Consider the following 16330-nt stretch of genomic DNA (forward strand, 5'->3'; position numbering starts at 1 on the left):
AACTTTAAAATGTGAATATAAGAAAAACACTTTGTCATAAAATATGATTATTTATTTATTATTAGCCCTCTTCTGTAATGTGCTTGCTTGAAGTAAGTGGATCCTGAAGTTAAATGGTTTCTGGGTGTTACCAGATTTCACACCCTGGCTCTATGCTCGCCTTGCGCTAACCAAATGCTCTTTCTAATTCTCTGCAGGAAGGAGACATTTCTTTGGTACTGGCTTTAGGCAGTTTCTCTTAGTTTTGAGGAGAGATCATATCAGTTGACATGCAGTCAGGAAAGCTTCTTTCTCTCTTTTATGTTAAACTCAGTGATTGTCTTTATTTAATAAAAAAAGAAAAAAGGTTTCTTTTTTCTTTTCCTTTATATCTATACCTTCCAAATATTGAGCCTGTTGGGGTATTATTATTATTATTATCATTTGGCCTAGAAATGTCTGTAGTTCTTTTATTTTGCCAAAAGCTGTCCCAGTTGTGTCTTAAAATTTCTTCATCAGAATAATTTTGTTAAACTTTGAGAGGGGCACGCTTTCCTAATTTTATTTGATAGTGTTATAATCTAACAACTTTTTACCGAATTATGGATTCTTTCAGATTGTTGCCATCGCTTGTGTTAATCTTGCATCAAAAATCGAGGAAGCACGTTACCCTCATTTGGAATATAGCCCTGTGGGTGAGATTCATGAAGACGGAAGATGCGGAAAACACACCTTGCACCTGAAGGTGACCCTGAGTGCACCCAGCTGGCAGTGGACTACCTTGTCCTGAGCTGCAGCCGGGGGTCTCTGGCTATCCTCCCAGGCAGTGACCCATTAGCTGTGGGACACAGAGGGCCTCTGGGCCTCGGCCACTGGGAAACCAGCAGATCGCCAGGCTCCTTTGGCATTTTGAAGACATCTAGCAGTTTCACTGACCTCCCATGTAGGAAACAAATTTCTTTTCATATGTCATGCTTCCTATTATCAATCAATCGATCGATCTGCAAGATTGTTTTCTGCACTCAGCACTATGCTGGGTGTTTGGAGGACACAGTATAATATTTAAAATGGGTCCTGTCTTTCAGGAGCTTATAATCTAGTTGGGAAAAGCAAGAGAAGCTGCAAGGAATCCAGAAGAGATTCTGATGGTGTCTTGCTCTGCAGGCCACACTGTTTCAGAGGAGTCCCACAGCAAGGAGTGGCCTTCCAGAATGAGAGGCTATGGCTAAGAGGTAAAGCTTGAGTGGAGAGGCTTGACGGAGGGCCATGCACACCCCAAAGAGTTCTGGATGTGCTCTGGTGGTCAGAAAGAAATCAGTGGCCTTTCAGGATGGAATGACATGGGACAGATATTGCTCCCGGGGGTTAACCTGGCAGTGTGGAGAGCAATGAGTGAGGAGGGACACAGGTGCAGAGGCCACCGTGGGAGCCCTTGTGGGACTGGATAGCATGGGCCTCAATCAGGAAGCACTGTCTGCAGAGCGACAAGAGTGTAGGTATAAGAGAGTATTAGAGACTGTCTAGCAGGACCTGGCAGGTGGTTGGCCACCTGGTTGGACCTGGCAGATAGATCCATTTGACTGGGAAATCTTCTTCAGGGTTCCATGCTGCCCTACTCAAGCAATTAATAAGCATGAAGGTCACTCTTCTCAGACTTCCAACTCCTGGGCCAAAAAGTGTCTGAAATGGTTCAAAGAAAAAATTCTAGAAATGGCCATGACAGCATGTGAAATGGGCTACTATTCTAGTCCCTGTGCTTTTCTGGATTGCCTTAGTTTTGCCTTTTTTGGTAAAATCCTGATTTCCAATACTCATTTACTGGTAAACTGTAAACACTATTTCCCTCTATTTTCTTTTCCTTCCTCACCTTTACTATGTATCCACACATATTAAACAGAATGCCCATTACATATCAGCGTATTTTGCCAATTAAAAAAACACCTTGCTATTCAGAGTGCTTCTTCTCCTGAAACATGTGATGATCCATCCTCATGTTTTTTTTTAAAGATTTAATTTATTTATTCATGATAGACATGGAGAGAGAGAGAGAGAGAGAGAGAGAGAGAGAGGCAGAGACACAGGCAGAAGGAGAAGCAGGCTCCATGCCGGGAGCCCGACGCGGGACTCGATCCCGGGTCTCCAGGACGGCGCCCTGGGCCAAAGGCAGGGGCTAAACCACTGAGCCACCCAGGGATCCCCCCATCCTCGTGTTTTTGATGCAGAAGTTGTGAGTCAGCTTACATGTAGACGTGAAAATGTGATGTTCTCTGGAATGACTACTCAGGATGGGGACACTGGCTTCAAAAACAGGTATTTGGTAATATTGCTTTGAAGAAGATTCTGGAAGAGTGTTCTGACACCCTATTGCTAGGCTATGCCAAACCCCAATTTAGTTTCACAGTCCTGGGTTTATTTACTGAAGAAGAATCTTTTAAAAATCACACCCATACTTGAGTACAAATATACTCTACTTTATTTTTTTATACTCTACTTTAAACATTTTGCTTTTATTAGTATTTAAATATATTTCAATTTAACACATTAAATTTAAAAAATTTAATTTGTGTCCCATTTCCTGACCCACATTATCATTTTCTCCCACTTGTCTTTAATCTATCTTCTACAAACTTTAGCTTTTCTCCATAGTCCAAGGTAAACCATATTCTACTCTAGTCCATATTATCTACTCAATCCATCCCTCCACCCACCCCTAAAGACACCTGCTGCCCACATACACACCTTCAGCATGAGGAAGTCAGTGGGTGCTCTAGGAGGGAGGGGCATCTTGATGCCCCGCCTTCTCACTCAGGGGGCTGCTTCCCCATCAGCACTCTTTTCAGGGCCCCCTGCACATCAGGGTTCCGGAGGCTATAGATGACTGGATTCAGCATGGGGCTAAGGATAGTATTGAGGATCCCAATCCCCTTGTCCTTATCTGAAACTGACGCTGAGCCCAGACGCATATAACTGAAGAAGCCAGTTCCATAAAAGATACAAACCACGGTGAGGTGAGACCCACATGTAGAGAAGGCCTTCTTCCTCCCCTCTGCTGAGCGGATTCGTAGCACTGCAGCTGTAACGTGAGCATAAGACACTGAGATGAGGATCATGGGGAACACTCCCATGAAAGTGGCTCCCACAAAAAGCAGCTTCCCATTGAGGTGGATGCTGGAGCAGGAGAGCTGGAATAGGGGTGGGAGGTCGCAGTAGAAGTGGTTGATCACATTAGGGCCACAGAAGTCAAGCACAGATATAGCCACTGTATGAGTCAAAGCATTGATAAAGGAAATGGTGCAGCAAATGCCCACCAAGGCACCCTGGACTTCATGGCTCATGCGGGTGCTGTAGGTGAGGGGCTGACAGATGGCCAGGTAGCGGTCATAGGCCATGGCTGTCAGGAGGTGACAGTCAACACCAGCCAGGAGGTGGAAAAAGAAGAGCTGTGAAATGCAGGCAGCATAGGGAACTCTACACTGGTGGGCCAGGAGACATGCTAGCATTGGAGGGACGGTGACAGTGATGCATCCAATGTCCAGCAGAGACAGATTCCCCAGGAAGTAGTACATGGGTGTGTGGAGTTTGGGCTCCACAAAGATGGCAGCCAGGATGCTGAGGTTGCCTCCAACAGTGATTAAATAGGCAACAAGGAAGACAACAAAAAGGATGGGTTGCAGTCTTATGTTTTCTGTCAGGCCAAGAAGGATGAACTCAGTGACAGTTGTCCTGTTCCCCCAGGCACTTGGCTCCATAGGCTACTGCTAAGTTCTGTAGTGGGAGGAGAAGACCTGAACCTGCCAAAGGGGAAGAGAGACACATAGTAGACACCTAATCTGAGTCTACTGGATGTTGGGGAATGTGATGCAATCATCTACCAGCTTAGAGCTTGAGTAGTCTCATGGAGGCCCCCATGATGCCAGACATGAACCCTAAATTACTATTTTGGGCTGAGATCCAGGGGATGCCAGAGAGGGGGCTGGGGTAGAAGAAACTACTCTAGGGTGCAGGACATTTATTTAACAACATTTTAATAGCTATTAAGATTATATCAGTGTATATAGTGACTGAATAGCAGTTCTGACCAACTTAATGAATAGATGAAGGTATGAGGTTCAAAAATCACAATATGAGACAGTAGTAACAACATAAAGAAAGGTAGGAGGACAAGATCTTATGAGATCAAAAAGAGATGTAAGAGAGAGTGAGCAAAGAGAGGAGCCAGGAGCAGACCAAAGTACAGAAATACTCAAAGGCTAAATATGGAAGACACGAAGGCGATTTAAGAAAGCACTGACAACATTTTTAAAATGTAAACTATGAATATTTTGCTAAGAACTTCATATTGGGGATCCCTGGGTGGCGCAGTGGTTTGGCGCCTGCCTTTGGCCCAGGGCGCAATCCTGGAGACCCGGGATCGAATCCCACGTCGGGCTCCCGGTGCATGGAGCCTGCTTCTCCCTCTGCCTGTGTCTCTGCCTCTCTCGCCCTCTCTCTGTGTGACTATCATAAATAAATAAAAATTAAAAAAAAGAACTTCATATTGATTTTTATTTAATTTTCACAGAGCACTATGGGGTAACTGCTATTATATCTATATGATCAGGGCACCAAGGTTTTAAAAAGTTAAATAAGTAACCTAGTATTGTAAAGTTGAATCTCAGGCCCAGGACTGTCTGAGTCCCCAGATTCACACTTTAACATTTTACTATCTCTTACAGAACTTGGATATGTTGTTACTGAGGCTTTATAAATGATCTTGTGTGTAACAAAGAAAGATATTCCTAAGCCTCCAGGTCTTGGCATCACTACAGCTATTCAGAGAAGTCAAGATCCCTTCCACCCATCCATTCTTCTATTTGGTAATTGTCTATTTGTTGAATGTAGAAAAATTCTGCATGTATTTTGATGGTGGAACTAATAGATTGGGCATGAGGTGTGAGAGAAAGAGAGGGTAGGGGATGATTCCAAGATTCCCGGCCTGAGAACTGGAATTGCTAATAAGTGATATGGGGAAGACTGATGATTTTTGTAGGGGTGGGGTGGGAGATCAGGAGATTTCCCAAGGGAAAAGAGGGGAGTTGAAGGCCCAGAGAACATTTAGCTAGTTTCCACTCAGTTACACATGGTAGCAGTTTGATTTACCCAACAAGTGCCTGGACAACTGAGGAATGAACCCATGAAGTCTAAAGTTCTTCAGTGTGACTGCATCAATATTGGAAAGATAACGTTGGGGCCCCCTTCTGCTGGACTCTTGCTCTGCTAGGCCACCCTTTGTTCATAACTGTGCTAGTACTCATCTCTAAATAGAACACTCTTCCCTTCCACACATCAAAACTCCATCCTTCAAGGCCCAGTCTTGGATCATTGTCCCATCATCTCAAGGAAGTCCTCCTTATGCCCAAAATTTTAATTGATCTTTCCTTCCTATGATGAGACAATTAATAAACTGGATCATTCTAGCACTTACATATAGAATTGAACCGTTATGAGGAGTAACTTACTCAAAGTCACACTGAAAGTCACTCAAAATCAATAGCAAAAGACAAAAAATGTAGATTATGCTAGTAGCCTACCGCAGGAGACTCTGCATTCCATTTAGCACCTCCATTCTGTCCTTTCCTATGAAAACTGTTGCAATGTGTTGGGCTCAAGCTCTGTTGGGCAATGCTGACTCTCAGTGGGAGAAAGAAGACTGCTAGCCTCTTACAGGTTATGCCTTCCTTTCCAGAATCTACCTCCCTTATGGGATTACCACTGATCCCCACAGTGGGAAGTCAGCCACTAACCTCTCAGACACTGTACATTTGGGTTATATTTTCTATCACAACTTCAGTCTCAGGCAAACTTTAGCCTTATCAAGGGCTACACTCAGACCAAGAGCAGATTGACAATGCCTCCCTTGCCCTAAACAGGAAATACTTATCTCCTGGATACAGCCCTCCAGAATACTGGAGGTAGGGTAAGGATCATGGTTTCTCCATCAAATATAGCTTTCCTGGCCAGAGTGTCGTAAAAGCAGCAATGTAAGGAGAAAAGGCATTCTTGCCTTCAAGGAAATCATTCCCCACTTCTCCAAACATCTCCCACCCTGCCTATTCATACAAGGGTCAGTTCCCCTCAGGCTCTCTGTTCCAATTTGCCATATGTCATTCTTTCTCTCCACAAAGCCATGCACAGTCAGTCTCTCACTCTCACTCTCTCCCGTTCTTCCTCTTCCCCTTCCCCCCTTCTCCTCCTTCCCTCCTCCTCCTCCTCCTCCTCCTCCTCCTTCTTCTTCTTTCTTCTTCTTCTCTCTCTCTCTTATTATCTCTCTCCCCCTCCCTCTCCCATTCTTCTGGTTTACAAGGATGGCAATTCAGCACAGTAGAAAGAGTTGTGGAGTTGGAGTCCAGGTGCTTATGTTATTTGTGTTAAACAAGTTTCTACTAGCATTGAGACCTTGGAGAAAGGAAAAAAGAAGGATGGATGGAGGGAGAAAAGAAGTAATGAAAAGAAAAATAAAACAGAAAGCTAATGTTTACATAATACTTCATTATATGTCACTACACTATATGTTACATTTAAACTTTGCAAACATTCTTGAATATAGGTAATCATTTTACAAATGAGAAAGATGAGGCTTGAAAATTTTAACTTGTCAAAGTTCATATATGCAAGAATTTGTTCTAAATGGGAGAACTTGTTCTTTTCCTGCCAGCCCCTGTTGCTTCCCAAGGCCCTTGCCATTATCCATCCATCCATTCATCCATCCATCCATCTATCCATCCATCCATCCATCCCTTTTTTCCATTATCCATGCTTCCCAAGGCCCTTGCCATTTATCCATCCATCCATCTATCCATCCACCCATCTATCCATCCATCCCTTTTTTCTTCTGTAGTATGAAAGGGAGTATTTAGCATTATCTCTAGGTTCACTTACAGGTATGAGATTCTGTAAATATAGGATCTGTCCTGACCAACCTAAATAGCCTCCTTGGCTCTACCAGACTCTTCATTTCCCCCACCGTTACCCCAGTCAGTTTCCTCTCATGTCCTCCTATTTGCCAGCTCTGACCTTCAGTCTTTTAGTCACTCATAGTGGAAAACCTCACCATGATATTTCCCTTCCTTTCCTTAATCCAAGCATCACTCAGTTCTTTGTTCTATCAACAAGGAAAAAGCCACATGAAGACCATGAATGATCTCCAACCATCCTTACTCAAGACAGAAGGAAACTAGGAGCTCTGAAGCATGGGAAGTCTCCTGGTGGGGCTTACCTTTCTGTGAATACTCTGGGTACTACTCCTGACTGGGGTCTTGTAGAGATGGAGATGAGTGCTAAACTGACCCAAGGTGGCCTGTCTCCAAAGTTTTATAAAAGGTGTGAGGCAGAAGCCCAGGTTGTCTATCCTGGGACTCTCTCTATTTGGCAGCTAACAAGCACCTAGAGGCTCTAAAAATGAACTCTCTCAGGGGTTGCACAAGAAGCCAGAGGCAGACAAGCAATCTCAGTCCTTAAGGGTTTCTCTCATCTGCCTAATATTTCAGATTCTGTTAAAGAAATATTAGGTTTATGACATCATTCCAGGCTCCCAATGTCTCAAAGAAAGGAGGAAAGATAGTAGTCACCATGATACAGATGGAAATAAGATCCAGAGGACTTAGATGATTTGCCAAGGCCAGGGAGTGGGGCTGTCGTGGAGCTCAGGCAGGGCCCCAGCTAAGCTGATTCTGGTACTTTTTCTCTCATTTATTTTTCACATTGGATTCTTCAAGGTATAATTTTAAAAAGTTGGGTTAACTAAAGTATAATTTCAATAGTAAATTTTGATGTATGTTGATAAAAGTATATAATCATGTATCTACCATCTCCATGAATATATAAAACATTTCAACCACTCCAGAAAGATCCCTCTGCCTCCTTGTGGACAATCCTGTCTACCATAGCTCATGGTAACCTCTAATCTAATTACTGTCCCTATATTTTTGCCTTTTTCAGGCTGTCATAAATCATACAGCATGCAGACTTTTTATAACTGGATTTATTCAATTAGCATAAACCTTTTGAGATTCATGCATATTGGCTATACTGGCAGTCCAGCCTTTTTTTTCACTAAGTAGTATGCCACTGTATGGATACATAGCAATTTGTTTAGTTGATGAACATTTGGGTTGTTTCCAGATTGTAGCCATTGCAAATAATCTACAATAAATATGTGAATACAGTTCTTTGTGTAGATATATGTCTTCATTTCCCCTTGGATAATACCAGGTATAATCTCTGAACTCTTTGTAGGTGGATATTATTTATTCTAAGAAACAAACTGTTTTCCAAAGTAGCTGTACCATTTGCATTCCTACCAGCAAAGTGTGAGATTCCATTTCTTTTTTTTTTTTTCAGGTTTTATTTTTTTTTAATTTTTTATAAATTTATTTTTTATTGGTGTTCAATTTGCCAACATATAGAATAACACTCAGTGCTCATCCCGTCAAGTGCCCTCCTCAGTGCCATCACCCAGTCACCCCCACCCCCCACCCACCTCCCCTTCCACCACCCCTAGTTTGTTTCCCAGAGTTAGGAGTCTCTCATGTTCTGTCTCCCTCCCTGATATTTCCCACTCATTTTTTCTCCTTTCCCCTTTATTCCCTTTCACTATTTTTTATATTCCCCAAATGAATGAGACCATATAATGTTTGTCCTTCTCTAATTGACTTATTTCACTCAACATAATACCCTCCAGTTCCATCCACGTCGAAAGAAATGGTGGGTATTTGTCGTTTCTAATGGTTGAGTAATATTCCATTGTATACATAAACCACATCTTTATCCATTCATCTTTCGATGGACACCGAGGCTCCTTCCACAGTTTGGCTATTGTAGACATTGCTGCTAGAAACATCGGGGTGCAGGTGTCCCGGCGTTTCATTGGGTGCAATGCAGTGCAAATGCTGGGTCGTAGGGCAGATCTATTTTTAACTCTTTGAGAACCTCCACACAGTTTTCCAGAGTGGCTGCACCATTTCACATTCCCACCAACAAAAAGATACAGTCAACAAAACTAAAAGACAACCTACAGAATGGGAGAAGATATTTGCAAATGATGTATCAGATAAAGGGCTAGTTTCCAAGATCTATAAAGAATTTCTTAAACTCAACAGCAAAGAAGCAAACAATCCAATCATGAAATGGGCAAAAGATTCCATTTCTCATCAAAACTTAATATCAGAATTTTTAACATTAACTATTAGATGTGCAGTAGTATCTCATTATGGTTTAACTTTGTATTTCCTCAGTGATATTGAGAATCTTTTCATGTGCTTATTCATCATCATATATCTTGGATGAAGTGTTTATTTAAATATTTTGTCCCTCATCCAAACTGGGTGGTTTTCTACTTCTTATTGAATTGTAAGAATTCTTTGTATATTCTAGATACTAACCTTTTATCAGGTAAGTGTTTTGCAAATATTTTTTCAGTCTTATTTTTTTTTTAATTTTTATTTATTTATGATAGTTACAGAGAGAGAGAGAGGCAGAGACACAGGCAGAGGGAGAAGCAGGCTCCACGCACTGGGAGCCTGACGTGGGATTCGATCCCGGGTCTCCAGGATCGCGCCCTGGGCCAAAGGCAGGCGCCAAACCGCTGCGCCACCCAGGGATCCCTCAGTCTTATTTTTTTAATTTCTTAACACTTTCCTTTGAATAATTGACATCTAAATTTTGATGATATACTATTTATCAATCTTTTTGATTGATGCTTTTTGTGTCTTATTTAAGGAATCTTTGTCTAATCTAAAGTCACAAAGGTGTTTCTCCTATTTTTTCCCAGAAGTTTTATAGTTTTAGTGCTTACACTTAGATCTAGGATCCATTTAGAAGCGGATGGCTTTTTAAAAATATGGTGCCAGACAAGGATTGGATTGACAATTTTTTTTCATTTGGATGCACGTTGTTTCAGCACCATATGTTGAAAAGACTATTTTCTGGCAACTTTGACAAAAATCACTTGCCCGCATATGTCTGGGTGCACTTCCAAACTCTATTTCATTCCATTGATCATTGTGTTTTCTTTACACCTATACACATGGTCTTGATTACTGCAGTTTTATAGTGTGTCCTGAATCAAGTAGTTTACGTCCCCCAAATTTGTTATTCTTTTTTTTTATTTTTTAAATTTATTTTTTATTGGTGTTCAATTTACTAACATACAGAATAACCCCGTCACCCATTCACTCCCACCCCCCGCCCTCCTCCCCTTCTACCACCCCTAGTTCGTTTCCCAGAGTTAGCAGTCTTTACTGTTATTCTTTTTCTAAGTTATTTTGGCTACTCTACGTTCTTTGTTCTTACATATAAAACATAGAATCAGCCTGCCAATTTCTATAAAACATGTGCCAAGATCTATAGATCAATTTGGGAGGAATTGAGATATTAACAATGCTGAGTTTTCTGATCCATGAACATGACATATCTCTCCATTCAGTTAGTGTTTCTATATTTCTTTCAACAATGTTTTGTAGTTTTCAGTGTATTAAGTCTTGCACATATTTTAATTTATTCCTATCTCATATTTTTAATAATATTTAAGTGGTATTGTTTTAATATGTATTTTCAAAGTTTTTGCTAGTATATTGAAATACACTGATTTTTATGTATTCTGTTTCATATATTATGTATTGACCCTGTATACTTTCACCTCACCAAACTCACTTTTTTTTTTTTTAATTTTTTATTGGTGTTCAATTTACTAACATACAGAATAACCCCCAAACTCACTTATTAGTTCTAGTAGATTTTGGTAGATTGGGATTCTAAAAAAAGAAAATATCTTAATCCTCTTTCAAATCTGGAGGACTTTTATTTTTGTCTTGCCTTGTTGTACTAACTAGAATTCCAAAATGGTGTTAAAAAGCAGTTATGAGTGCCAACTTCCTTACTTTGTCCATAATCTTTTTTTAACATTTCAGAATAATTTTTATAATAAATTTATGTTTTATTGGTGTTCAATTTGCCAACATACGGAATAACACCCAGTGCTCATCCTGTCAAGTGCCCCCCTCAGTGCCCGACACCCAGTCATCCCCACCCCACGGCCTCCTCCCCTTCCACCACCCATAGTTCGTTTCCCAGAGTTAGGAGTCTTTATGTTCTGTCTCCCTTTCTGATATTTCCTACCCATTTATTCTCCTTTCCCTTCTATTCCCTTTCACTATTATTTATATTTCCCAAATGAATGAGAACATACACTGTTTGTCCTTCTCCGACTGACTTACTTCACTCAGCATAATACCCTCCAGTTCCATCCACGTTGAAGCAAATGGTGGGTATTTGTCGTTTCTTTTCTTTTCTTTTTTTTTTTTTTTCAGGCTCCTCCCCCCGCCCCGCGCCCCGCGCTCCGCGGCCGGCGCCCCAGCTGCTCGCCCCGGGCGCCCGCCGCGCTCCCCGCTCCCCGCTCCCCGTTCCCCCCCGCCCCGGGCCGGGCACGCGCTGGGCCCCGCGGCCGCACAGCGCGCGGAGCCGGAGCCGGGGCCTGAGCCGGGGCCGGAGCCGGGGCGACCCCGGGGCGCGCGCCGTATTTGTCGTTTCTAATGGCTGAGTAATATTCCATTATATACATAAGCCACATCTTTATCCATTCATCTTTCGATGGACACCGAGGCTCCTTCCACAGTTTGGCTATTGTGGACATTGCTGCTAGAAACATCGGGGTGCAGGTGTCCCGGCGTTTCATTGCATCTGTATCTTTGGGGTAAATCCCCAGCAGTGCAATTGCTGGGTCGTCCGGCAGGTCTATTTTTAACTCTTTGAGGAACCTCCACAGTTTTCCAGAGTGGCTGCACCAGTTCACATTCCCACCAACAGTGTAAGAGGGTTCCCTTTTCTCCGCATCCTCTCCAACATTTGTGGTTTCCGGTCTTGTTAATTTTCCCCATTCTCACTGGTGTGAGGTGGGATCTCATTGTGGTTTTGATTTGTATTTCCCTGATGGCAAGTGATGCAGAGCATTTTCTCATGTGCATGTTGGCCATGTCTATGTCTTCCTCTGTGAGATTTCTGTTCATGTCTTTTGTCCATTTCATGATTGGATTGTTTGTTTCTTTGGTGTTGAGTTTGAAGTTCTTTATAGATCTTGGAAACTAGCCATTTATCTGATACGTCATTTGCAAATATCTTCTCCCATTCTGTAGGTTGTCTTTGAGTTTTGTTGACTGTATCCTTTGCCGTGCAAAAGCTTCTTATCTTGATGAAGTCCCAATAGTTCATTTTTGCTTTTGTTTCTTTTGCCTTCGTGGATGTATCTTGCAAGAAGTTACTATGGCCGAGTTCAAAAAGGGTGTTGCCTGTGTTCTTCTCTAGGATTTTGATGGAATCTTGTCTCACATTTAGATCTTTCATCCATTTTGAGTTTATCTTTGTGTATGGTGAAAGAGAGTGGTCTAGTTTCATTCTTCTGCATGTGGATGTCCAATTTTCCCAGCACCATTTATTGAAGAAACTGTCTTTCTTCCAGTGGATAGTCTTTCCTCCTTTATCAAATATTAGTTGACCATAAAGTTCAGGGTCCACTTCTGGATTCTCTATTCTGTTCCATTGATCTATGTGTCTGTTTTTGTGCCAGCACCACACTGTCTTGATGATCACAGCTTTGTAGTACAACGTGAAATCTGGCATTGTGATGCCCCTGGCTCTGGTTTTCTTTTTCAATATTCCCCTGGCTATTCGGGGTCTTTTCTGATTCCACACAAATCTTAAAATAATTTGTACCAACTCTCTGAAGAAAGTCCATGGTATTTTGATAGGAATTACATTAAATGTGTAAATTGCCCTGGGTAGCATTGACATTTTCACAGTATTAATTCTTCCAATCCATGAGCATGGAATACTTTTCCATCCCTTTGTGTCTTCCTCAGTTGCTTTCAGAAGTGTTCTGTAGTTTTTAGGGTATAGATCCTTTACCTCTTTGGTTAGGTTTATTCCTAGGTATCTTATACTTTTGGGTGCAATTGTAAATGGGATTAACTCCTTAATTTCTCTTTCTTCAGTCTCATTGTTAGTGTATAGAAATGCCACTACTTCTGGGCATTGATTTTGTATCCCGCCATGCTGCTGAATTGCTGTATGAGTTGTAGCAATCCTGGGATGGAGTCTCTTGGGTTTTCTATGTAGAGTATCATGTCATCTTCAAAGAGGGAGAGTTAAATGCCTTTTATTTCTTTTTTTTTTTTTTTTGCCTTTTATTTCTTTTTCTCTCCTGATTGCTGAGGCTAGGACTTCTAGTACTATGTTGACTAGCAGTGGTGAGAGTGGACATCCCTGTCTTGTTCCTGATCTTAGGGAAAGGCTCCCAGGGTTTCCCCACTGAGAATGATATTTGCTGTGGGCTTTTTGTAGATGGCTTTTAAGATGCTGAGGAATTATCCCTCAATCCCTATACTCTGAAGAGTTTTGATCAGGAATGGATGCTATATTTTGTCAAATGCTTTCTCTGCATCTATTGAGAGGATCATATAGTTCTTGTTTTTTCTCTTGTTGATATGATCTATCATGTTGATTGCTTTATGAGTGCTGAACCAACCTTTCATCCTGGGGATAAATCCTACTTGGTCATGATGAATAATCTTCTTAATGTACTTTTGGATCCTATTGGCTAGTATCTTGTTGAGAAGTTTTGCTTCTGTGTTCATCAGGGATATTGGTCTATAATTCTTTTTGGTGGGGTCTTTGGTTTTGGAATTAAGGTGATGCTAGTCTCATAGAATGAGTTTGGTAATATTCCATACCTTTTGGAACAGCTTAGTAGAATAGGTATTGTTTCTTCTTTAAACATTTGATTGAATTCCCCTGGAAAGCCAGCTGGCCCTGGACTTTTGTGTCTTGCGAGGTTTTTGATGACTGTTTTATTTATTTATTTATTTATTTATTTATTTATTTATTTATTTATTTATTTTTGATGACTGTTTCAATTTCCTCCCTGGTTATCGGCCTGTTCAGGTTTTCTATTTCTTCCTGTTCCAGTTTTGGTAGTGTGTGGTTTTCCAGAAATGTATCCATTTCTTCTAGATTGCCTAATTTATAGGCGTATAGCTGCTCATAATATGTTTTTTAAGTCGTTTGTATTTCCTTGGTATTGGTTGTGATCTCTCATTTTTCATTCGTGATTTTATTAATTAACCTTTTCTCTCTTTTTTTTAAATAAGGCTGGCTAATGGTTTATCTATCTTATTAATTCTTTCAGAGAACCAACTCCTGGTTTTGTTGATCTGTTCTAGAGTTCTTCTGGTCTAGATTTCATTGAGTTCTGCTCAAATCTTTTTTAACTCTCTTCATCTGCTGGGTGTAGGTTTTATTTGCTTTTCTTTCTCCAGTTCCTTTAAGTGCAAGGTTAGCTTGCATATTTCAGTTTTTTCCAATTTTTTGAGGAATGCTTCTATTGCGATGTATTTCCCTCTCAGGACTGCTTTTGCTGTACCCCAAAGATTTTGAATGGTTGTATCTTCATTCTCATTAGTGTCCATGAATATTTTTTATTCTTTTCTAATTTCCTAGTTGACCCTTTCATCTTTTAGCAGGATGGTCTTTAACCTCCACATGTTTGAGTTTCTTTCAAATTTCTTCTTGTGATTGAGTTCAAGTTTCAAAGAATTATGGTCTGAAAATATGTAGGGGAAACCCCCAATCTTTTGGTATCAGTTAAGACCTGATTTGTGACCCAGTATGTGGTCTATTCTGGAGAAAGTTCCATGTGCACTTGAGAGGAATGTGTATTCAGTTGCATTTGGATGTAAAGTTCTGTAAATATCTGTGAAATCCACCTGGTCCAGTGTATCATTTAAAGCTCTTGTTTCCCAAGACACAAAAGTCCAGGGCCAGATGGCTTCCCTGGGGAAGTCTATCAAACCTTTAAGAGGAAACTATGCTTATTCTACTAAAGGTGTTTGGAAAGATAGAAAGAGATGGAATACTTCCAAACTCGTTCTAAGAGGCCAGCATCACCTTAATTCCAAAACCAGACAAAGACCCCACCAAAAAGGAGAATTATAGACCAATATCCCTGATGAACATGGATGCAAAAATTCTCAACAAGATACTAGCCAATAGGACCCAACAATACATTAAGAAAATTATTCTGCATGACCAAGTAGGATTTATCCCTGGGATGCAAAGCTGGTTCAACACTTGTAAAACAATCAATGTGATTCATCATATCAGCAAGAGAAAAAAACAAGAACCATATGATCCTCTCAATAGATGCAGAGAAAGCATTTGACAAAATATAGCATCCATTCCTGATCAAAACTCTTCAGAGTGTAGGGATAGAGGGAACATTCCTCAACATCTTAAAAGCCATCTATGAAAAGCCCACAGAAAATATCATTCTCAATGGGGAAGCACTGGGAGCCTTTCCCCTAAGATCAGGAACAAGACAGGGATGTCCACTCTCACCACTGCTAGTCAACATAGTACTGGAAGTCCTAGCCTGAGCAGACAACAAAAAGAAATAAAAGGCATTCAAATTGGCAAAGAAGAAGTCAAACTCTCCCTCTTTGCCGATGACATGATACTCTACATATAAAACCCAAAAGCCTCCACCCCAAGATTGCTAGAACTCATACAGCAATTTGGCAGTGTGGCAGGATACAAAATCAATGCCCAGAAGTCAGTGGCATTTCTATACACTAACACTGAGACTGAAGAAAGAAATTAAGGAGTCAATCCCATTTACAATTGCACCCAAAAGCATAAGATACCTAGGAATAACCTAACCAAAGAGGTAAAGGATCTATACCCTAAAAACTATAGAACACTTCTGAAAGGAATTGAGGAAGACACAAAGAGATGGAAAAATATTCCATGCTCATGGATTGGAAGAATTAATATTGTGAAAATGTCAATGCTACCCAGGGCAATTTACACGTTTAATGCAATCCCTATCAAGATACCATGGACTTTCTTCAGAGAGTTGGTACAAATTATTTTAAGATTTGTGTGGAATCAGAAAAGACCCCGAATGCCAGGGGAATATTAAAAAAGAAAACCATATCTGGGGGCATCACAATGCCAGATTTCAGGTTGTACTACAAAGCTGTGGTCATCAAGACAGTGTGGTACTGGCACAAAAACAGACACATAGATCAATGGAACAGAATAGAGAATCCAGAAGTGGACCCTCAACTCTATGGTCAACTAATATCAACAAAGCAGGAAATACCATCCACTGGAAAAAAGACAGTCTCTTCAATAAATGGTGCTGGGAAAATTAGACATCCACATGCAGAAGAATGAAACTAGACCAGTCTCTTGCACCATACACAAAAATAAACTCAAATGGATGAAATATCTAAATGTGAGACAAGATTCCATCAAAATCCTA

The 16330-nt window shown here is 40.9% G+C and overlaps 1 protein-coding gene across 1 annotated transcript; it reads right to left on the minus strand.

Moving 5' to 3' along the window:
* Nucleotides 1–2780: 2780 nt before the first annotated feature.
* LOC140605642 (olfactory receptor 3A10) lies at nt 2781–3728 on the minus strand. The gene has a single exon (XM_072777732.1). The coding sequence runs from the start codon at nt 3726–3728 to the stop codon at nt 2781–2783; it is 948 nt and encodes a 315-aa protein (XP_072633833.1).
* Nucleotides 3729–16330: the final 12602 nt, after the last annotated feature.

Source organism: Canis lupus, chromosome 16 (assembly GCF_048164855.1).
Source record: "Canis lupus baileyi chromosome 16, mCanLup2.hap1, whole genome shotgun sequence".
NCBI classification, from domain to species: Eukaryota; Metazoa; Chordata; class Mammalia; order Carnivora; family Canidae; genus Canis; species Canis lupus.

Bases quoted from the DNA above. Each gene is read 5' to 3' on its own strand.
- LOC140605642 (XM_072777732.1), bottom strand. From the start codon at position 3,728: ATGGAGCCAAGTGCCTGGGGGAACAGGACAACTGTCACTGAGTTCATC.